Genomic DNA, 24,699 nt, shown 5'->3' on the forward strand with positions numbered 1-24,699 from the left:
CTCGAACTTTACTCCGCACTGCTGGGTGGAAATTTCCACCCGGACGCCATGACTCTGTCTCTGTCCCTAACTGCGTAGGAAACCGTCACCAGACACGCGCCTACCTGTCGCCATTTTGTGACGTCACAGAAGCGTCTGCGTTCTTTTGGTAAAATATATTCTGAAAATAATGAATAGAACGTTTGATCGACGCACGCGTTTTACCTGCACGCGGTAATGAAACTGTGAATCCAAATTGTTTTTTTGTTTTGCTCTTAAACTTCCACTAGTTTTACCTTTGACCTTTCACCTTCTCGCACAAAACGTGAACGAACTTTTCAAAATGTAAGTTACTTTCTCGTTACTTTCACAAATATTATTATTATTATTTTTTTTACAAATAAAAATATAATGTAATACAATTGTGCATTTCTTTCAATGAACAATTTCGAAAGGATTTCGACCTTTGACCTCTGACCTCCCTCTAAAACCCACATGGTTACAGCGCGAGCATGCCTGAGAGTGGAGCAGAGACGCGGCGGAGCGGAGGGATGAGGAAAGTCACCGAGAAGAAGAGACACGTCGAGCAGGAGCAGGAAGAGGAGGTATGGATGATATAACCCGGGCTTTATCGCGGAGTTACTGTAGAGCCGAGCGGCGGAATCACTCACTCACTCACTCACACACACACAGAGCTCATGTTGTGCTAATAGCCGCTAGCAGCACGCGCTCCGTTCACTGCTTCTCTACTGTGTGTGTGTGTGTGTGTGTGTGTGTGTGTGTGTGTGTGTGTTAAATAGAAATGATATGAGTATAGAGGTTTATAGAGTTAAAGTTTTGAGAATCACAAATATTAATTTTCACAAAGTCTGCTGCTTCATTGTTTTTAGATCTTTTTGTCAGATGTTACTGTGTTTGAAGTATAATTACCAACAAGTGTCAAAGGCTTTTATTGACAATAATATCAAGTTTATACAGAGAGTCAATATTTACAAGACCTCTGCCTCTACCATCAGTCCTGTGTCGTAGCAACAGTAAAGCATCCTGAGATCATTCATGTGTTGTTGCTTCTCAGCCAGGGGAGTGGGGCTTACTCACAACTTTGACTAAGAACACAGCCATGAATAAAGAATGGAACAAAAACATCCTCTGAGAGTAACTTCTTCTAACCATCCAAGAACAGTTTGATGATGAACAGTGTTTTTTCCAGCATGATGGAGCTCCTCGCCATAAGGCTAAAGTCATAAGTATTTGATTGACAGCATGCCAGGGTGTGTACAGTAAACCAGTGACTGTGTTACCGTTGCTTACTGGACTTTTTACGCGCGTGTACATACACACACAGTTACTCAAAGAGTATGCTAACGAACAGAGGTGCTTAAATGTACTACTGAGCTCGCTGCTGCCACATACAAAACTCTGACAACAGAAACGACACAGACAGTGACGGCAGTTTTGGACACGACTCGGTCAGACTTCTACAAAGCGTAACCGGTAATTATGTTTTGTCTAGGCTTCTGATTGGCCCCCTGTTGATTAGGGACGCTCTTAACAGGACTTAACAGGGTGTTTTGCATTTTCATGTGGACAAAGATATGTTTAACACGTAGGTCGTGTGAACAGAGTTATTAAAAAAAAAAGGTCCTGAGAGACCTGTATTTGATGACCGTCCTGATCAGTGTCTATCTCAGGCCGGAGTCAGTCGGTCAGTCTGTCGTTAACCAGCTCTTCATGTCTTTATTCTGAGCTCTTAATCGTGTTTTTTTGTAGCTCTTTACCGGAGACGGGACTCATCTGGATGACAGCGATGAGGGGAACGAGGATCTCTCAGACAGTGAGGAGAGCGTCTTCTCTGGGCTTCAGGACTCCGGGAGCGATGAGGAGGAGGATGATAAGGAGGCAGAAGAAAGTGACTCCGAGGATGAAGAAGCAGATATTAATGAAAATGGAAAGAGCAGCGAGCCTTTCAGCAGACCTCAGGTACTGTATATTATTTTTATGGCTCGTATTTACCCAGCGTGTCAGAGTTAAGTAAACAGGTCAGGGCGCTCAGTGGTTAAGACATTGGACCCCAGTTTGGATGGTCCCAGGTTCAAACCCCACAACCACTCAGTTGCCACTGTTGGGCCCTTGAACAAGTCCTTTATCCCGCAACTGCTTAGGTGTACTGTATAAAGAGATTGAAATGTCAATTGCTCTGGATAAATGCATCTGCTAAAATGTAGCTAGATGTAGATGTGAACAGAAATTCTCAGAATTATGCCATTTTGGTCCTACTTTTAAGAGTAAGAGCTATTCTTAAAGAAGGAAATCACCAATGAACCAGTGCTCTGGAGGTGTCCTAAGTAGTGTGGAAATGGTGTTTAGACAGAGACGCGCGTAGAGGAGAGGTGTTTAAGTAACACTGAGTGACACCAATCTTATAAAAGACAAATTTGGAAAAAAAAAGGAACATTTAAAAAAAAAAAAATTATCCCATCACAATGCTGTAACCCCCGGTGACAGATACTGTAATTTTTTTTAGTTATAGTGAAGCTGCAGCTTTAAGACAATGACACAGAAACACGGAAACAATAAATTAAACTGCTTTTATCACAGATCATCTGTGGATCCATACACTTCCCCTCCGCACAGTGTGAAATCAGTGAAAAACAAGCTGCTAGAGGGTTTTTTTTATTTTTATTCTTGTTCATAAGCAGCATTTTATTAGAGCAGTTGGCATCTAATCAGAAGTGGCCTATTTACAGTAAATACAAATGTGTTCTACAAACAGAATATGCATTGGGTAATAGAGTTATGGTGTGTATGTGGTGATACATACACACCATGGAACCTTAGCTCACGAACCCCTTGAAGTACTAACATTGGTTTACGACCCGAATTTCACCTAAAATTTCTCTCTGTTCATGAACTCTGCCTTAGAACACGACCCAGCTGATCAAAGGCATGGGTGCGTGGTGTAGGGTTGTTTCGGTCAGGTCGCGGATTGCGCACAGGATAAAAGATTTTTGTGTAAAGTGGAGTAACATCCAAGCTGTTGCTGAGAGGTATTACCAGAACAAAACTGTGGTGAACAGAGCGCTACACCTTATGAACGATAACGCAATGTCTATTTTGTGCAGCGCAGTTGTGCTAATGTGCAGCGCAGAAAGGGAGAGAGAAAACCCCTGAGGAGAATGACCCAGTGTAATTACTGTAGACATGGGTGATAAAAGTCCTACAGTAATAAACACCAACCTCCTCCCCACCCATCTTCCTCTCCTCCATTCTTTCACGTCAGCAGACACACACAGTATAGGTGCTGTGGTGTATTAGTTAACACTTGTGATCAGCTGTTCAGTGTGGTAACAGCCACAGGAAAAAAAAGCTATATGAGTCTGTTGCGGGTTCTGAGGTACAAACCGAATTCCAAAAAAGTTGGGACACTATACAAATCGTGAATAAAAACCGAATGCAATGATGTGAAGGTGCCAACTTCTAAGTTTTTATTCAGAATAGAATATAAATCACGGAACAAAAGTTCAAACTGAGAAAATGTATCATTTTAAGGGAAAAATATGTTGATTCAAAATTTCATGGTGTCAACAAATCCCAAAAAAGTTGGGACAAGTAGCAATAAGAGGCTGGAAAAAGTAAATTTGAGCATATCGAGGAGCTGGAAGACCAATTAACACTAATTAGGTCAATTGGCAACATGATTGGGTATAAAAAAAACTTCTCAGAGTGGCAGTGTCTCTCAGAAGCCAAGATGGGTAGGTAGGTGCCAAGGTAGAGGATCACCAATTCCTCACACATCACACAATGTTGCGCAGAAAGATAGTGGAGCAATATCAGACCCAGCGAAAAATTGCAAAGACTTCGCAGTTATCATAATCAACTGTGCATAACATCATCCGAAGGTTTAGAGAATCTGGAACAATCACTGTGCGTAAGGGTCAAGGGCATAAAACCATACTGGATGCCCGTGATCTCCGGGCCACTAAACGACACTGCACCATAAAAAGGAATGCTACTGTAAAGGAAATCACAGAATGGGCTCAAGAATACTTCGAGAAACCATTGTCAGTGAACACAATCCACCGTGCCATCCGCCGTTGCCAGCTGAAACTCTACAGTGCAAAGAAGAAGCCATTTCTAAGTAAGATCCACAAGCTCAGGCATTTTCACTGGGCCAGGGATCATTTAAAATGGAGTGTGGCAAAATGGAAGACTGTTCTGTGGTCAGACGAGTCACGATCTTCAAGTTCACAAGTTCTTTTTGAAAATCTGGGACGTCATGTCATCCGGACCAAAGAGGACAAGGACAACCCAAGTGGTTATCAACACTCAGTTCAGAAGCCTGCATCTCTGATGGTATGGGGTTGCATGAGTGCATGTGGCATGGGCAGCTTGCATGTCTGAAAAGGCACCATCAGTGCAAAAAAAAAAAAATTATTATTTAGGTTCTAGAACAACATATGCTCCCATCCAGATGTCATCTTTTTCAGGGAAGACCCTGCATTTTTCAACAAGATAATGCCAGACCACATTCTGCATCAATCACAACATTATGGCTGCGTACGAGAAGGATCCGAGTCTTGAAATGGCCATTCTGCAGTCCAGATCTTTCACCTATAAAGGAACATTTGGCGCATCATAAAGAGGAAGGTGCGACAAAGAAGGCCCAAGACGATTGAACAGTTAGAGGTCTGTATTAGACAAGAATGGGAGATCATTCCTATTTCTAAACTTGAGAAACTGGTCTCCTCGGTCCCCAGACGTCTGTTGAGTGTTGTAAGAAGAAGGGGAGATGCCACACAGTGGTGAAAATGGCCTTGTCCCAACTTTTTTGGGATTTGTTGACACCATGAAATTTTTTATCAACATATTTTTCCCTTAAAATGATAAATTTTCTCAGTTTAAACTTTTGTTCCATGATTTATGCTCTATTTTGAATAAAATATTAGAAGTTGGCACCTTCACATCATTGCATTTAGTTTTTATTTACGATTTGTATAGTGTCCCAACTTTTTTTGGATCTGGTTTGTACTTGTAGCGCCACCCGATGGTAGAATTGTGAACAGTCCGTAATTGGGATGAGAGGAATCTTAGATGATATGCCTCTCGCCCTTTCAGACAGCATTTCTTCTAAATGTCTGCTGGGTGCCAATGATCCGTTGGGTGGCTTTCTTTCACCCCCTCTGAAAGGCATTAAGGTCCTGAGCAGCATAGTTGCTGAACCACACACACAGATGCAGTTTGTAAGAAACCTTTCAATGGCACAGCAGTAAAAGTTCTACAGTATCCTAGAGCACAGGTGGGACTTTTACATCTTTTACGTCTTTAACACACCCATCACTGTTTTTTTTTTTTTCCCCACACTCCCCAGGGGTACGTGCAACAAACTGACTAGTGAGATTCATGGTTTTACAAATTGCCGTCTGCTCACTCTTTACATAGAGGGCGTGGCTATGTGTCACTCAAAAGAGCCAATCAACGCAGTAGTTTTAATACAGTCTATAGACAGTGTGTGTGGAAGAAACAAACTAAAGAAAGACACAGCAGGGCTTACTCCAAAAAAAAAGTAGACTATGAATGTTCTATGTACTTTATTCTTTCTGCAGGACGTTTAAAACCAAAGTGTGTCTCATGTTCTGAAACTGTAGTGATAATAAGCAGTGATGTGAAGCGCCGATAACAGATATGAGTAAATATGCACAGCCATCAAACTGTCCACATGTGTAACGTAGTTCCTGAAAACTGACAATAAATATTATAAAAATTCTATAGAGATTATAAATACCTTTTTTTATAGACTTACAGTAAATGTGTTTATGGAGATCTGAATCTGGCTCTAATAACATTTAATGACCGGACTGTCTTAAGTTTAAGTTCAGTGCCTCTGGTGTAAACAGTCAGGGAAATCTTCTATCTGTAGCAGATGAAGAAGAAATTATTTCTCTAATGGAATAAACAGCTCAATAAACCTAATTAACAGGCAGCTTGGTTGAACTGGGACTCGAACCCTAGACCTTCTGTGCACCCTCGTATGTGTATGTAAATCAGGCTAAAGCTAAATCGTCCATGCAGCAGCTCCTTTAGCATTTAGCAGATCATCTTTTGCTGTTTTTAATTTTTCATCCTCACTTCATAATGAATGGATGTAAAAACGTCAGTGTTTGTTTAGTGAGATATTAACACCTTTGTGAGTTGTCATTCGTTTAGTTTAGAACTGATACCTAGCTGCATGAGGATTTGAGTTGGTTTCCACCTTCACAGGCAGAGCAGCAGTACAGAACACAACAGCACTGTGTTTTATTGTTTCTGAGATGTGGATCAGTCAAAGCCGAAGGGAACATCCGTGGTCTGATACGTAGCTTGTATAAGCTTAATTATTTTAGTTTACTTAAATTTTAACTTTAGTTAAGATAGAACCTGTGTGACAAAGTGAGGCACGACAAAAGATCTCACAAAGCAACACATCATCCAACGATCTAAAGAAATACAAAAACAGTTGAGGAAGAAAGTAACTGACGTGTAACAGTGTGGAAAGTGTTAGAGTGAGTTCTAAGGCTTTGGAGCTCCAGTGAACCACGGTGAGAAACATCACCCACAAATGGAGAAAACTTGGAACAGTGGCAGACCTTCACAGGGGCGGCCGGCTGACCTACTGAAATTACCCCATGAGCACAACAACGACTCATCCAGGAGCTCATAAAAGAATTCATCTAAAGACCTGTAGGCCTAACCCGGCCTCAGTTAGGGTCACATTGCAGGGTTCATGATTCAACAATTCAACGGGTTCATGACTTGATTGAACAAGTTTCAAGGCAAAAGCCATAGCCGACCAAAAGAAAACGACGACATCTCACATTTGCCTGAAAGCTTTAAGACGACACAAACACAGAAACAATAAATTAAGATAAAAATAAATAAAATAAAAATGTCAATGAGACAGACATTTGAGACAAATAAGACAAAAGTTTAACTTTTTTGAAGTTGTGTGTCTGGCATAAAACTAATGCATAAAACATCATAGCAACAGTCAGACATGGTGGTGGTAGTGTGATGGTTTGGCCCTTTACAGGACCTGGACGACTCACCATAATTAATGAAACCATAAATTCTGCGCTCCACCAGAAAATCCTGAAGGAGGATGGACATCAGTTCGTGACCTCAAGTGCACTTGGGTTCTACAGCAAGACAAAGATCCGAAACACACCATCAAGTCCATCTCTGAATGGCAAAATTAAAGTTTTGGAGTGCCCTAGTTGGAGTCTGAAGTAAAATTTTGTGGCATGACAAAATTACTCCACGATGTGAAAGGTTCATTGCCAGTCATCACAAACACTTAATTGCAGTTTTTGCTGTCAAGTGTGTAAAACCAGTTAATAGGTTTAAGGGGCAATTACTTTTTTACATAGGGCCAGGCAGATTTGGCCAGTTTATTATTTTTTCTCTCAATAAATTAAATCATTCAATTTTAATAACTCTGGTTCCTAAAATTTGTTTAATTATCTCAATAATTTAAGTGTGACAAATATGCAAAGAAAACATCAGGAAGGGGACAAATACTTATTCACAGCACTGGAGTGGGATCATTCCTCGGTGCTCAGTGCTGCCCTCTAGCGGGACATCAGTGGTGCTCTGCAGGTCAGAGATTGAGCTGCACCAACCCTCTGTAAACTCTAAACACGAATTTCCTGCAGAATGTGGAAGTGATGGTCTTTTTCTGGCTGAGGATTTTAAGGAATTTCTTACCTTAGACTGTTTAATGTTTATGAATTGATTTAGAATGATCTTACAACCGTTTACTGTTCCTCACCTGATCTGAGGTGTTTGTCCTCACCTGATTTGAGGTATTTGTCCAAACCTGTCCCAGGCGGTGTTGTGAGAATCATGTGTTTTTATATCTAAGGTGACCTTGTCTGAGCGCTGCAATTAACAACTATTTATAGTCTGATTTGTAATGGGATTAATCGTTTCAATAATCAATAAATTGATCAGATTACAAATGACAAAGTTACTTAAGGGGTCTTATTTGTCTCTCAGCTTTTTAGATTTTTTTCTGCATGCGGCAACTAACGGTCAGGATAATAAAGATGAAAACTTCATGCAAATGTCTTTTAATGAAAAAGGTTCAGACACTGGAAGAGCAGCCGCGAGCGCCGCAGGAGATCCATCCCCCGACCCCCAAATTTGGGGGCCATGAGTTAAATATTTCCTCCAGAACCATGAAGCTTGACACAGAGACGGACATCATAGTCTTGGCCTTGTCCGGCTGATGCATGGACCTTTTATCGCCTGGTCGTAGGTGTACAGTCTTCTGCAGCATTGAAATAAATTGTAGTTAGTTTCCTTTCTTTTTCTCGAGGATGTACACAGAGCTGATGATCGTATAGAGAGCTGCACCCTTCACGCCTCTTATCACTGATGGGTGTGACGTCAAATTGAAGTCAGACCATGTGATATAGAAGGGACATACCCAGGTCATGTGATGTAGGAGGGACATGTCCTGCAGGCTGCTCGTCTCCATGGTGTGGAAGGGTCGCCCGGCTGTTTCTGTTTTAGCCTAGCATTCTGTCTCACTCTGTCCCATGTAATCCTGCAGGTGGCGCGCTAAACTATTCACACACTGGCGTTCCGTGTAGCAGAAGTTAATTATTTGCCAAGTTTGTTAAATAATGATGGCGATCATGGTGTGAGAGTAAGCTTATTCGTCGATAGTTCACTTGTTCTGCCTTTGTTGTTAAAGATTGGCACTGTGCACTTGCTGAGGCTTCAAAGCGCTCTCGATGAACCGAGCCTTAAAAGCTGCCATTTTCTCACACATTTTGTTGCACAGACCTCAGTCCAGAGCTGTCCTCCCTGGTCCCTTCACCGGGTTTCCTGCTGCCAAAAGTCATCCAGAGTGCAGCAGAGGTGATCTTACTGTAAAGTTGCGACGATTGAAATTGCATTCATTTCAGGGAAGGTGACGGTGTTGATTATGTCCGCTTGGTGTTTAGAGCAGTTTCTTGTCATTGTTCCCGGCGTGATGATGACCCGGATCTTGTATTTTGGGGACAGGCACTCGAATGGGCAGACTTTTCCTCCCACAATGGTCGCAGTGAAGAAAAAAAATTTTTGCAGATATCAAGGTCATTGGCTTCGGCAAAGTCAAGGATGCATCAACCTTTTTTATTGCGCATCATATCTGTAGACACCATGGTCATGGGTTACGCTACATGGCTGTCCAGGTCACCACCCATCAGGAGCAGGTCTTCTTTGTAGGCACAGTACAGCACAAAAACTGAGTTAATGAATACAGTGAACTTTTAAAATAGATTGTGCAATAAACGTGCTCTTTTAAAAAAAAATTGCACAGGACATTGAGGGCTTTAGAGAAACAACTTGTTTGTCATGAACAGATGTCAGAACAGCCTGACTATGTCCTTCTACCTGAGGTCGTGTACCCAGAGAAGTTTCACCCTTTTCTTTATTGTAAATTGTAATTGTGTTAATATAAAATGGGGGATTTCAGGTTTCTTAGCTGTTTACGTCTGCGACAGTCCACCCAGAGCAACAATCAGAGCTGGTAATCAGACATTTCTTTCTCAAGGCGTGCGGGACAAATCCAATCCGAGTGACTCAGTCGTCATAACAAATGTTGGCGCGTGCATTTTTCATATTTAATCTGTGGTGGTGTATTTACTTTCTGCATGTTGGTTATGTGCCTCTCTTGAAAGTAAAATGAAGTGACTGAGTGCAGTGGGTTGAGCAGGGCGGAAAACTGAGTGAAATAAAATGAAATAGCCATAAGGCAGATCTGTTTAGAGGTCTAATGGCCTGTGGGAAGTAACTGTTCATGAATCTGGTAGACTTGGCCCAGATGTTCTGCAGCCTTGTTCCAGATGCAAGGAATGTAAAAAGTGTGCCCCTTCCAAACCCTGTGTGCTGCTCCTAAACTCCAGCATCGACATCATCCATCTAAAATACATCTATAATACACAAGCAGCGTCAAGGGTATGCAAGTTCCATACAAGTTGTTATTATTATTATTACATAGATGACCATCTAATAACCATTTCACTGAAACAAACAGCATTATAAATGCATTCTTGCACTCTATAGCTAAAAGTATTTGCTCCCATGACCCCATCTGAGCACGTTATTCCCCATGTGTTTGCTGTTATGATGCGCTTCAATCTTCTGGAAAGTCTTTCCCATAGATGTGACAGGACTATATAATCTTTCTGATTCACACACATTCACATACAAACGTCCATAATTTTCTTTTGATTGTGTAAAGCTGCTTTGTGACAATGACAGTTGTTAAAAGTGCAATACAAAAAAATTTAATTGATTGTTAAAGCATGTCTGTGTGTATTTATGTTGGCTCATCTACAGGATTGTAGATACACGTCTCTGTGCAAGACACCCGAGTTCTTTCAGTCATGGAGCTCTTCATAGAGGTGGCTTTGTGGATCTCACAGGGGCGTGGCCTGCTGCAAGGGTTTGAGCCTCTAGGTTCCACTAAAGGGAAACAGTAAAGCTCCAGAGTACAGAGATGTTCTAAACAATTCTGTGATTCAGACTAGGGCTGCAACTAACAATTATTTAAATTATCGATTAATCTGTAGATAATTACAGATTAATCCCCCCCCACCTTCGATTAATCGATGATAAAAACCAAGAAAAGCATTAATTTCCAACCCTTTTATTCAAAAACAGAAAAAGTGTAGAAAAAAACTGAAAAAAAAGTGCATAAACATGTTGCTCCTTGAGCTGTTAATAATAATAATAAAAAAATAATAGTAATAATAATTAAATAAAAAATAGACTAACACAAAAAACATGTATGCTTTACATCTGCCAAATATATACAGTGAAACCTTTGATTACAAGCATAATTCGTTTCGGGTGCGGCCCGTATTCCAAAACACTCGTAAACCAAATAAAAATTTTAAAAACACTAACGGAATCACTGCTGTAAAGTAAAAATAAAACAAAATAACCTGCACTTTAGCTTTGAAAAGAATTGTGACAGAGCAGTGTTTCTGTATAGAGCAGATAGAAAGTATGTGTGTGTGTGTGTGTGTGTGTGTGAGAGAGAGAGAAGGTGAAAGTAGGAGGGGTCTGTGTGTGTGTAGGCAGGCAAAGAGCAGGCTAAGCCTTGAGCAGAGAGAGATAATGGATTTTAACGTCACTAATGAGACTTGCTTTTGATTTAAACGCGAGGTACAAACTTTCAATTCCTTGGAAGTACACCACAGCTTTTGCGGAAAATGGAAACCCCTTATATCTTCTGTAACTACTGATTTTGCAATAGTAAAGCTGCTTCTTTTGAGTTTATGAGCAGTTAAAAAAAGTGCAATACCGCCACCTACTGGACGTGAGAGCTGAGCAAAGGATTGGCAGGATAAACTTTTTTTGCTGTGTGAGAAACAAGACGAGCAGCAGCACGAGTTACACATGGTTTCAGTGTTTATTAGACACTTAATAGTTTTTAGTACTTTAAAACCAGTAAGAAAAATAGTTGCATGAAAAAAAACGCTAATCACTAGTGCTGCTGAATCTAATCGCCTCCGCAGTCTTCCTACGAGTCACTCCTCTGTTTATTAGTAGAAAATGTTAAACCCAAGCTTTACATTTAGGTTTTAGGGAACCTCCTCACTTAACATGCGTCAGTCTGAGACTACGATTACTGTTCTTTCCCACAGTTTGTAGATGTGAAATAATGTTTTATGCCGTGACCTTGTCGTCCGTCTGGTGTATTCAGGGCTCATTTCTTGCGCTGTCTGCTAGTTCAGTGGTGTTTAAGCTGTAACAATGGATGTTGTTATAAAGTTGCATGGATAAAGTCTGGATATAAATTCTACATTAAAAGATTTCTCTCTAATGAGCGAGCCAGAGGTGATTGAGACGAAGAGAAAAGCTCCCCGAGACGCCATGAGGAATAAACTCTGAGAGGAACCAGACTCGAAAGGAAACCCGTCCTCGTCTGGCCTAGCATCTTTTATTATTTGAAAGTTGAATTGAAAGTTATGCTAATGCTGTGTTAAACCTTCAATACCTCCTGCAGCTCTAAATCTAAAATACACCTGGTCTTGTTTATGGCTGAAGGATAAATTAGGGTGTTTTTATACAGTAGATGTGTCTGTGATCACAGGAAACGCCGTCAAATCTGAAACCTTGAAGTCATTGTCAGGAGTCCGGGTCAGTCAGCGGGCCTCACTGTTCTCCTCTCAGCTTTTTAATCCATCTAGCTCCTCTTTTTTTTTCTTCCCTTATTTCACTGGGTCTGGACCGTGATGCACACCAGGCAGAAGTTAATGCAGCTGCTGGAGAAGTTTTACGACCCCTGGGAGAGTCGGCGCGGCAGTCGTGGCTCTGATCCAGCAGCGGCCGCGAACACGCTGCGTTAGTGAGTGGGTGGGAAGGAAGGCGAAGCGGGGTTCATCTTACCAGGAAGGCTTTTTCTCTCACAAATTGCACTCCTACGCACGAGTGCCACTCCACAGATGTGTCTGGTCTACTTCCATCGCCAGGACACGAGAGCTCTCTTCCCAGATTTGACGAGGAGCCGAGCGTGGGTGGGACGGCCGGGGGCTGGTGGACAGTTACCCGATCGTGACCTGCAGCATTTGAGATGGTGCTGATTGGGTGTGATGTTAATTGGGTAATGGTATTGCTCCACACTCACTAACTCATCTGCAGATCACAGGAAGCAGCAGAATAATGAGGGATTTGGGGTCCGTGTGAGGGGGAACTGCAGTAAGGCAGCCAGCATGTGATGGGTCTGCTGTGTGTGTGTGTAGGTGTGTGTGCGCGCGCACGCTTACCCTGCATCTTTATGGCTGCGTAGGTGTGTGTCCACCAAAAGGGCCATTGGAGGTGTTCAGATTTGAAACGGATGTCCTGAAGATTACTGGCTCCAGTTTGTGTGCTTCGCTCCAAACACGTTCACTGATTCAGACTTTAGGTTATTCACAACTGTTCAGAATTATAAAAGGGAGCGAGTTGCCATGCGCATTTGTTTTAATCCCCCCCCCCCCACACACACTAATTTTTTTCCCCTCACAGACCACAGCTTTTCATCTTACAGCACAGTCGATTTATCGTAGCTCTCACAGCAGAAATAAAGACATATACTTTGTTCTCTGATGGTGAACAAGCAAAAAATATATATATTTATATAGAGTAAGTAGGAGGGCAGGGGGACGTGTCATATCTATTCGAGTGTGGTGTTCATTGTCCAACAGTCTTAACAAGACAACCAGCCAAAACATGGTAGCTGTGCAAAAAAGTTAATTTTTAGATGGGATCATATAACACTTAATGCTGCTTATCTCCTGATCCATGCTTTGTTTTTGTAAGATATTGCAACATAAATTTGACATGGTTACGGACACTACTCTCATTCGAAGTATGGAATTTTAATGGTATTGATGTTAACAATAATTATTGGGCAGATACACAAAGCTATTCTAACTGAATAAACTATATTTTTCTGTTTTATTTTATGTAGAGATTTTAACAATGGTCATTGTTAAAACCCCTTTGCACAATCAAATTAACATTATGGAAATTTGTATGAAATGTGAAAATCATGTATTGTATTAATCAAAATGATTGGATTGTCCCTAATTTATTTCCACATAACATCAGGTGTAAAAAATATATAATATATATATAATTATACAAAATATAATTTGGTAATTTTGGGGGAAAAAATTATAATTTTACACAGAATGCTCTTTAAGCAAAAATGTACAGGTCATACACATACAACGGATAAATGACAATTGTTAGGGCTCATATAAAATCATCTCTTAAATGGCTCACACACACACACACTGTTTGTATTATATGTATAACATAAAAATATTCAAATCAGCACCAGTTCTGTGTTTTAGCAGAGTGTGTGGTGTAAATGAGTTTTGGAATTTAGAATTTCCTGACAAATTGCCTATGAGTTCAGGATGGTGAGTGTGTAAGGAATGTGTGAGCTGACCCTGGACCTCTCAGTGGTGTACAGGAGATAAATAAAGTTGTCTATCTGCTGAATATCCCTGGAGCTGTGAAGGGAAAATATAATATAAATATAAATGTCATGATGTACATCCATGTTATTGTGATAGAGACCGGAATTTCAGTATTAATTTTGTGTCCCAATATAAATTCCCAATATAAAAGCGAACACACCTGTGGACCTGAAGCTGTGGTGCGATTTGTGTGTGTGTTTTCCCTTCACAGTTCCAGGGATCACTCCTAAGCTTTGTGAACTGTCTGTGTTGAGTTCCTGCACGTTCTCCTCAAAAACAGCAAATACAGTGTGTGTCCGAATCCACTGTGACCCGGGTCAGGATGAAGCAGTTGCACATCAGTGAGAGACGGAGGGTTGAATGTGTGTTTAGTGTATGAAGGAAACCTTTAGGGAAACTTAGAGCTTGGTCGGTGGTGAGTTTATTTCTGTGTTTAGTCCGTCTGTCTAACTGGAAAGATAAAAAAAAAAAAAACTAGAGTATTATTGCAATTAAACAGCACATAGATAACTTATCTGCCTTACTGGGAATATCTCCTCCACATTATTATTATTATTATAATTATCATTTATTTCTCTGTCCTTAGACTGAATACGACAACAGAACAAGCATGCTTATCCCATTTTACTCCCTCCTTTAAAACTCTTTAAAAATCCTGTCTTAACTTTTCCGGGCAGGTTTGGAACGAGCTGGTCTCCCAGGGTCCTGGAGGCCGTTCCTTCTGAAACGGCTCAGCTAGCTTGATGTGGATTTAACTAGACATCAGGGAGGAAGTGTTTCACTTAATGCTGCGTTCCAAAAGATATCAGGACACCCCAGAGTCGTAAATTAGCATCGGGTACTCACCTGCCTCTCACCATCTCCTGGGACGTGCCGGAGCTTAAATCGTCCCTTTTATGTCTGTGCCTGATGGCTCTGCTCTTCCTGAGTGAGCGACTTTCTGAATAAAGGTCAGCGTTGTGGGATTTCATCCTCGACGTCCCTGACCATAGGTCCTGCGTGTAAATCACACAGAGGAAGTTGGTGCAGTAAAACATTGCAGTGTCTCATGCACAGGATTTAAGACTGGAAAGTGGAAAAAATCATGTGATATTCAACGTTGTCTTTGGTGGACAAATGCACATGTGCATTTTTACTGCGTGTGTATTGTGCAGAAACGTGAGGTTTAAGTAAAGTAGTTGAAGCTGTTTAGGCATGGTTGACCCAGCAGACATAGTGTTGCTCGCGGTTTCGGCTGACTGAGCAACTCCCCGCGTACAGGAGCAGCTCAGGACACCTTCAGTGCGGCAGCCAAGACGTGAACCAGCAATCCATCGATGTCCATAAATGGTCCCACCTCTCAGGGAAATCGTTGCCATCATTCTCAAACAATTTGCCTGTTGTATCGTTTGGACACGATTTGTGAAGACGTGTGTCCGGCAGAAGATATTTGTCTGAACGTCGATCTGTGAATAAAACGTAGTCGTGCGTTAATGCTTCTCATGTGGTACTGTTTCTGTTAAGACGTGTAATAGGATAAAAAACCTTTAACATGGACACATTTTGACATTTTCTGATGTTTATAATTTTAAAATCTACGGGGTTCCTGATCTGCCATATGTTTCTTTTTTGCACATAATGAACGTCAATCACAAGTGAATTGCTGTCGTTTTAAAATCTGGTTACATCCAGATGAGAATAAGGAGGAAACCCCCTGCTCTGTGCCCTGGGTTCTTCTCCTGGGATACGCTCCCGACCCCCGCGACCCTCCACAGGGTGAGGAGTACAGAGAGTGTGTGAACGCGCATGTGAGATTTAAGTTAGGATATAGAGCCTGAGTTTTCTTCTTCAGTAGTTTTTTTTAGATGGATTTAAGTGCAGGATCCACCCAAAGTTTGTACTATAACCTGACAATTCAGAAAATAAAAGAACGGAGGCATCGAGCAGTTTGTTCTTCTCATCATTACATGAGCATGGATTAACGAGCTGTTACGCTGTCGCGAGCAACATAAAAAAAAGCGGAGAAGCTTTAATAATTTATAGGAGAACAACAGTCTGTGTGTGTAAAATGAATCCCGATTTAGGATTATCTCAACGTGATTTAAAATGCTGTGTAAAACGTATTTTATGTTTGTAAGCGCGTGTGTACAGCGCGCATGTACTGTTTCTTATAACACGTGTGTGTGTGCTTATAAAGCAAAAGAAAGTCTCATTAGGGCGGTTAAAGATCCATTTTCTCTCTCCCTTTCTGTTTCAGCCTGTTATATGTGCGCGCACGTAATTTGACACCGTGCCGGGTCTCACACACTTAAACGGAAACATTTATCTGTCTGGATTTATTTTAACTTTTTTTTTTTTTAAGGTAAAGTGCAGGATTATTTTGTGTTAATTATTTTAATGTTTTTTTGGGGGCTGTGGAACGAATAATTTGAGTTTTTATTATTTCTTAGGGGAAAATTAATTTTGTGTTTTGGAATAGGAGACCACTTTCGGAATTAATTATGCTCGTAATCCAAGGTTCCACTGTACGCACGCGCACACACACACACACACACACACACACACGCAGGAAATCCACCTAAATATCTAACTAAACTTGATTAAATAGTGAATTTTGCCTAATAGGTGTCCTTTAACACTAGAAGCGCCGAGCACCAGTCATTTGACCGCTATGGAGAAGAAGAAAAATAATACTTCACACTCGATCAAATTCCACGACCCTCTTTTCATGACTTTTCCTAGATCTGTGAGCTTAATCACCCTGCATGTTTACATTTTCAAAATCGCACCAGTAAAAGCCAGTATAAAGCTATTTTGCTCTTATTTACGTGAAATCGCTGACAGCTGCGCGCCGGTCATGCCGTATTTTTTAACCTGCGATTCTCATTTCTCTCAGCAGATGGCGCAAGGGATCGCGCATACTTTCTATGCGTCATTTAGTGCGTATATGTAACTCTCAGGTTTCATTCCAGTGTGTGTGTGTGTGTGTGTATATATATATATATATATATATATATATATATATATATATATATATATATATATAGGTCCTTCTCAAAAAAATTGCATATTGTGATAAAGTTTCATTAGACTTTCATATATTTTAGATTCTTTACACACAACTGAAGTAGTTCAAGCCTTTTATTGTTTTATTATTGATGATTTTGGCATACAGCTCATGAAAACCCAAAATTCCTATCTCAAAAAATTAGCATATCAAGGAAAGGTTCTCTAAACGAGGTATTAACCCAATCATCTGAATCAACTAATTAACTCTAAACAGCTGCAAAAGATTCCTGAGGCTTTTAAAAACTCCCAGCCTGGTTCATTACTCAAAACCGCAATCATGGGTAAGACTGCCGACCTGACTGCTGTCCAGAAGGCCATCATTGACACCCTCAAGCAAGAGGATAAGCCACACAAAGAAATTTCTGAACGAATAGGCTGTTCCCACAGTGCTGTATCAAGGCACCTAAGTGGGAAGGAAAAAGTGTGGCAGAAAACGCTGCACAACCAGAAGAGGTGACCTGACCCTGAGAAAGATTGTGGAGAAGGACCGATTCGGATGAAAGCAAATTTTGCATGGCATTCGGAAATCAAGGTGCCAGAGTCTGGAGGAAGACTGGGGAGAGGGAAATGCCAAAATGCCTGAAGTCCAGTGTCAAGTACCCACAGTCAGTGATGGTCTGGGGTGCCATGTCAGCTGCTGGTGTTGGTCCACTGTGTTTTTATCAAGGGCAGGGTCAATGCAGCTAGCTGTTAGGAGATTTTGGAGCACTTCATGCTTCCATCTGCTGAAAAGCATGATGGAGATGAAGAATTCATTTTTTAGCACGACCTGGCACCTGCTCACAGTGCCAAAACCACTGGTAAATGGTTTACTGACCATGGTATTACTGTGCTCAATTGGCCTGCCAACTCTCCTGACCTGAAACCCGTAGAGAATCTGTGGGATATTGTGAAGAGAAAGTTGAGAGACGCAAGACCCAACACTCTGGGTGAGCTTAAGGACGCTACCGAAGCATCCTGGGCCTCCATAACACCTCAGCAGTGCCACAGGCTGATTGCCTCCATGCCACATTGAAGCAGTCATTTCTGCAAAAGGATTCCCGACCAAGTATTAAGTGCATAACTGAACATAATTATTTGAAGGTTTACTTTTTTTGTATTAAAAACACTTTACTTTTATTGGGCGGATGAAATATGCTAATTTTTAGAGATGGGAATTTTGGGTTTTCAAGAGCTGTATGCCAAAATCATCAATATTTAAAAACAATAAAAGACTTGAACTACTTCAGTTGTGTGTAATGAATCTAAAATATTTGAAAGTCTAATGTTTATCAGTACATTACAGAAAATAATGAACTTTATCACAATATGCAAATTTTTTGAGAAGGACCTGTGTGTGTGTGTATGTGTGTGTGTGTATATATATATATATAAACTTTCGTGGAATATCGTCAATTCGACATTCATTCCCGCATTGATAATCAGCTATATTTTATAAGGAGATTTAGCTCTAATTAATTTTATAACGTTTTTAAAAAAATCATTAGTTCGTTCATTCTGTTTGAAACTTTAAAACTGTCTGGGTTTTTTTTTGTGTGTGTGTGACAGTGCTTTAGATGGAGCAGATCTATGCTAAAACAATGTAATGATCCCTCCTGGGGATATAAAGCTTTATTAATGGGTTTGAATAAATCAGATCTTACCACAGCATTATCTATCTATCTATCTATCTATCTATCTATCTATGTATCTATCTATATATATATATATATATATATATATAAATATAAAATGACGGAAACCATAGTATTGCTCTCTTTCCTACTCATATGGATGAGTGCATTGATCGCACGGGCGCCGCCGACAAAGAGCGTGTTGTTGCGGGAGAGGGGGGTTGATTTACGACAGCTGTTTACGGTAGTGTAATGTATGTACAAATGTATAAATATGCATGCTATTTTATTTATATATATATATATATATATATATATATATATATATATTTAGCAAAAAAACACTTCCCTTTTTCAGGACTGTGTATTTTAACAATAATGTTGTAAAAATCCAAATAACTTTACAGATCTTCATTGTAAAGGGTTTAAACAATGTATTCCATGCATGTTCAATTAACCATAATCAATTAATTAACATGCAACTGTGGAATGGTTAAGACCTTAACAGCTTACAGAAAGTAGGCATTTAAGGTCACAGTTCTAAAAACGCAGGACACCAAAGAGACTTGTCTACCGACTATGAAAAACACCCAAAGAAAGATGCCCAGGGTCCCTGCTCATCTGCGTGAACGTGCATTAGGCATGCTGCAGGAAAGCATGAGGACTGCTGATGTGGCTAGGGCAATAAATTGCCATGTCCGCACTGTGAGACACCTAAGACAGCGCTACAGGGAGACAGGAAGGACAGCTGATCATCCTCGCAGTGGAAGACCACGTGTAACAACACCTGCACAGGATCGGTACATCCGAATATCACACCTGCGTGACAGGTACAGGATGGCCACAACACTTGCCCGAGTCACACCAGGCACACACAATCCCTCAGATATGAGCAGATTTATCTATAAAACTGCAGACATACTCCCCCTGAAATGCAACAATTAATATATAGTCTGTTCGCTGAATGCAACGCGAAAGCCCGCTCCGAGCCGAACACCAGCAAACCCCCCAGTTACTGTAATGGCTTATTCACGATAGGTGTGAAGTTATCAAACCGGTTTCGCTGATGGGGGAATTTGCTGTATTGGGGGTTAACAAGACCAAGCAGACGTCTCGCCTAAAATGTATTTCGCCAGCAAAACATAAAATTAATTGAAAATAAAATGTTAGATGGTAACAATTAAATCAGGCTTCATAGTTGGATTTGATCATTTGAGTATAATTTTGAATATATTCAAATTTGGAAAATAACGAAAACTGATGTCTCAGTTTCCTTTCTCCTTCCATTTGTCCGCATCACCTTTCTTTCCTTGTTTTAATCTGTGTATTTAAGTGAAATATAGTTTGGTCTAAATGTTCCTTTTTATTTATGGACAGGTGTACTATGTTTGATTTGCATTATGTTTTAAGACATGCTTCATTTACCTTAGCTAAATTTACACCTTACAGCGTGGACAAACTGAAATAAATAATGCCACAAAAAGAAAACAAATCCATTTAAGCTATTTATTTATTTATTTATTTATTTACATACAATAAAGGCGTTTAAAAAAAGACCAAGTTCAATAAGCTTGATTCTCTAGACAACAGGACAATGAGGTCTACTGGAAGTGCCAGTTGTTGACCTAAATCTTGCATGTGAACTGAGTGTTAAGCAGGGTGCTAAGCTGGGTGGGGGAGCGTGCTGCCGTTTAGCGCAGTACATGGCCAAGTGGAAGGGGGAGGGAACAGTGTACTGAGCTGTTTATAAAGTAGACAGTTTTTTTTTTCATTTTGTAATCGTTTTTGTGTTTACCTTGTACTGTACAATGTATACTAATTTTTTATGAATTACTGTAAAAAAAAAAAAAAAAAAACATATGCAGTTGATTTACCAGAAAGGACTAATTTGTTTTTTTGTGTGCTAAACTAAACTTCAGGGTCAAGTAATAGCGATGATATATATGGTAATTATGTATATGTATATGTATATATATATATATATATATATATATACACACACATCTTTATACATTTGGAATCTGCATCTACATTTTCATGTATAGAATTAGTTTCAGCTTAAACTCATGATCAATGATTTAGGTTAGTGTTAATTAGTTTTAGCCAAATCATTAAAACTAACAATAGACTATGGCACTCTCTTGAGAGGGGATTGGAATGTCTTATTCATTCATTTATTCTATTCAAGGGCACTAACCAGGGGCGGACTGGGACCAAAAACTGCCCCTGGACTTTCTGGTCCATCTCTCATTAATGTAGATATAAATTTTTTAACACCAGTTAAAGTATAAAAAAATATAACACAAATATATAACACAATATATAAATCAATGCTTGTAAACATATTTGAAGTATCACTGAACATATATTGGGTCATATTAGTAAAACAAAGAAACAAAGGAAAGAACATCAAGACAAGACAATATTTTAAAAAGAATGGCAAAAAAAACTGAACAGGCAAGCTGAAATAAAATCAGTAGCAGCATTGTCAGGTTATAGTACAACCTTTCGGGTGGATCCCGCACTTAAATCCAGCTGAAAAGAAAACAAAACTCAGGCTCTATATACCAGCTTACATCTCGCATTCACACACAGGACCTCATTACCCACAATGCATCTCCCGCACTGGACTACACTCTCGTAAACAGCTGTCGTAAATCAACCTTCCTCTACCGCAACAATACGCTCTTTGTCGGCGGCGCCTGCGCGATCAACGCACTCATTCGTATGAGTAGAAAAGAGATACAATACTATGGTTTCCGTCATTTTATATATACACATACTAACTCATTATTATTATTATTATTATATATATATATATAATATGCGTACGAACTGGGCCGGCCCACGAGGAAAACTCCCAGCACTAACTGCACAGACCAAACTGTCGTCATCTTATTCTGCTATAAAAATTCTAAATATAAACAAACAAAATACAGCTTTTTTTTCAGAGGTAAATCTGATTCATTGAAACCTAATAATAATGCTTTATATCTCCAGGAGGGGTCATTACATTGTTCTTTAACAACGCTCTGTGCTGCTGTTCGTCTCCGGAAGAGTCTCTGCCTCTCGGTTCTGTTTGTAAGTGAAATAAAATGCTGAATAAAAAACAGATGCAAATTCTGCACCTAAGCCTTCAGTCTAATCTATTTCTGAAATGCAACGTTGCTGCCAAGTTATGAAGACGTCTGTGTTTCTAGTGGGAGATGATTTCTTACGTTGATTGTCCGCCTCATTACTTTGGACACTGACACACAATCCTCGTCTTTTCATCAGCCGGTCCACCGTCCATGCTAACATCAGGAGGAAATCCACACTGATTACTTCAGTTTGTCCTCGTCCTACTAATGAATGTCCGTGTGTCTGTTCAGGGTGAACAAGCGCTCTGTACTACACACTGAGTAGGAACAGCTGATGAAAATAACAGTCTCTTTACGCTCAGTTTAACGGTCCTTCACCTTTTACAGTTACAGTAATGCAGGACTTTGTACAAACTTCATATCGAACAAATTTCAGTGTGTGGGGGATTTCCGACCTCCCTCTCTTTCACCGTCATTCCCCTCTACTGGTATCTGATTTCGATCTGAAGTTATTAGATTGATTAGACTTATGTCTGTTTGATGTTGGCCCACCGCCATGGTAACCAAATCCTGCTGGAAGTTTCTTTACACAGGAGTGTGTAGGATTCCACGGCGCTGATCACGCTCTGTATAAACCGTAGTTTTGGCTAAACTCAAGTCTCGTCTCCTAATAGCTCGCAGTAACGTGACAGATTCCGGGACAGAAACTTGTCCTTACACCAGGAGACTCCTGGACACAGACAGGACGCGACCCTGAGACCCAGCTGTAGAGAACATTTCACTGCTGAACATTTTACCATTTGTGTCCTCTGGGGAACATGCTTTTGAAGTTTTGATCTCATTTCTGTCTAACAAAAACCCCTTTAATTATGACATTGTTTTTTCTAAATTAAAAGATTTTAATATATACTTACAGACTTTGTGTTTTTTTTTTCTTTCTGCAGAGTGATAATAAATCACCCAAGAACAGAAAGTTGAAGCAAAAGGTTGCAGTTGAAAAGAATGAAACAGAAGGAAAGAGTGTGACATCGGACAGAGTCAAGTGGCTGGACGTCTCTGCTCAGGTGGACGAGTACGACCAGGACACATCAGATGAAGAGGTGGGACAGCTCACGTTTTACTAAAGACGTCAGATGACGGAAGACATCTGGCCAAACATGTTATTGCCATGTTATAAGTTGCCAGGTGTGGATAACATTTAGCTTTGTCTGTGATTATCAGTTTTGATTATTTAGCTCAGACATTTTCTGTCTTTTCCAGTAAATGTGTCTAAAGCACGTGTTAAACCTTCACCAGGGGGCCGTGGACCGAGAGCTTAAACCTCACCTCCTGCTGGCTTTGTTTTGGTTTACAGGCACTAATCCCTTCCTGTTACAGATCAGAAGACATTTTAACACCAGAAGCAGCGGGCATTTGACCGCAATGGGGAAAAAGAAAAAAAAAAAAACTTTAAACTAGACAACTTCAAACTATTTATCTGTGTGTGTGTGTGTGTGTATATATATACAGTGGAACCTCGTATTACGAGCTTAATTCATTCCGGAAGTGGGCTCGTATTCCAAAACACTCGTAAACCAAATTTAATTTTCCCATGGGAAATAATGGAAACTTAAATTATTCGTTCTACAGCCCAAAAAAATAAATACATAAATATAATTAATACAAAATATAAAGTAAAAATTAAACAAATTAACCTGTACTTTACCTTAAAAAAATGTAAAATTAAACCCCGACAGATAAGGGTTTTCGTTTGTGCATCCAGAGTGTGTGTGTAAAATGTGCGTGCGCGCACACACACACACACACACACACACACACACATTAACGGATAGACCGTTTTTAAAACCATTTAAAAATTAGCAAAGAACATTCCTAGTCACACTCACGTAAGCGCATACTAACAGGATCACTGCTGTAAGTAAAACAACAACAAAAAAACAAATTAAACAGCTCCTCACCTTTGAAAACAATCGCGACAGAGAGAAGTTTGTGTGTTTATTTGGCAACCTGAGAGGAGGGGGGATGAAGGGGGGCTCGCTCGCGTTTACGGCCCCCTTCTCTCAGGTTGCCAAACAAACACACAAACTCTCTGCCTTACACAGACACAAACACGCACACTTAAAAACACTGCAAGCACTAAGACCCAGCAGGGAGACGATAGGTCTCGGCTTTACAGCTCCCCTTCTCTCAGGTTGCCAAATAAACACACAAACTCTTCTCTGTCGCGACTGTTTTTAAAGGTGAGGAGCTGTTTAATTTTTGTTGTTGTTGTTGTTGTTTTACTTTACAGTAGTAATCCCGTTAGTATGCACTCACGCGAGTGTGACTAGCGATGTTCCTTGCTAATTTTTAAACGGTTTTAAAAACGGTCTCTCCGTTAATGTGTGCACATCTCACACACACACACACACACACACACAGCGCGTGTGTGTATTCACCCAGCAGGAGAGACGATTACGTACAATTCTGCTGCAAGAGAGAGAAAAACCATTGGCTCACTTGTGATGACGTAACGCTCGTTGTTAAAACAAGAAGCGCATGCGTGAAACATGATACTCGGTGCTCGTTAACTAAGACAATGCTCGTTTTTCAAGTAAAAAATTATTAAAAATTGTTGCTCGTCTTGCAAAACACTCGTAAACCACGTTACTCGTAATCCAAGGTTCCACTGTATATGTTTGTATATGTATGTATGTATATAAACTCAGCAAAAAAAGAAACGTCCTCTGACTTTCAACTGTTTTTACTTTCAGTAAACTTAATGTGTAAATATTTGTATGAACACTAAAAGAGTCAACACCATAAGACATAAACTAAAAATGTTTCACAATGTGTCCCTGAATGAAGGGAGGCTCAAAATCAAAAGTACCAGTCAGTATCTGGTGTGGCCATCAGCTGCTTGAAGTACTGCAGTCCATCTCCTCCTCATGGACTGGACCAGATTTGTCAGTTCTTGCTGTGAGATGTTACCCC

General features: G+C 40.2%; 1 protein-coding gene across 1 annotated transcript in view; it reads left to right on the forward strand.

The window, feature by feature from the left end:
* The first annotated feature begins 17 nt into the window (after positions 1-17).
* The window catches only part of bop1 (BOP1 ribosomal biogenesis factor), a 73,473-nt gene continuing 48,791 nt past the window's right edge, over positions 18-24,699 (forward strand). Inside the window, exons 1-5 of the mRNA XM_053492830.1 lie at positions 18-148; positions 270-324; positions 485-584; positions 1,750-1,959; positions 22,671-22,826. Coding sequence (XP_053348805.1) covers positions 492-584; positions 1,750-1,959; positions 22,671-22,826 — 459 coding nt within the window. The 5' untranslated portion in view covers positions 18-148; positions 270-324; positions 485-491. The remainder of the gene's footprint in view (positions 149-269; positions 325-484; positions 585-1,749; positions 1,960-22,670; positions 22,827-24,699) is intronic.

This window comes from Clarias gariepinus, chromosome 3 (assembly GCF_024256425.1).
Source record: "Clarias gariepinus isolate MV-2021 ecotype Netherlands chromosome 3, CGAR_prim_01v2, whole genome shotgun sequence".
NCBI classification, from domain to species: domain Eukaryota; kingdom Metazoa; phylum Chordata; class Actinopteri; order Siluriformes; family Clariidae; genus Clarias; species Clarias gariepinus.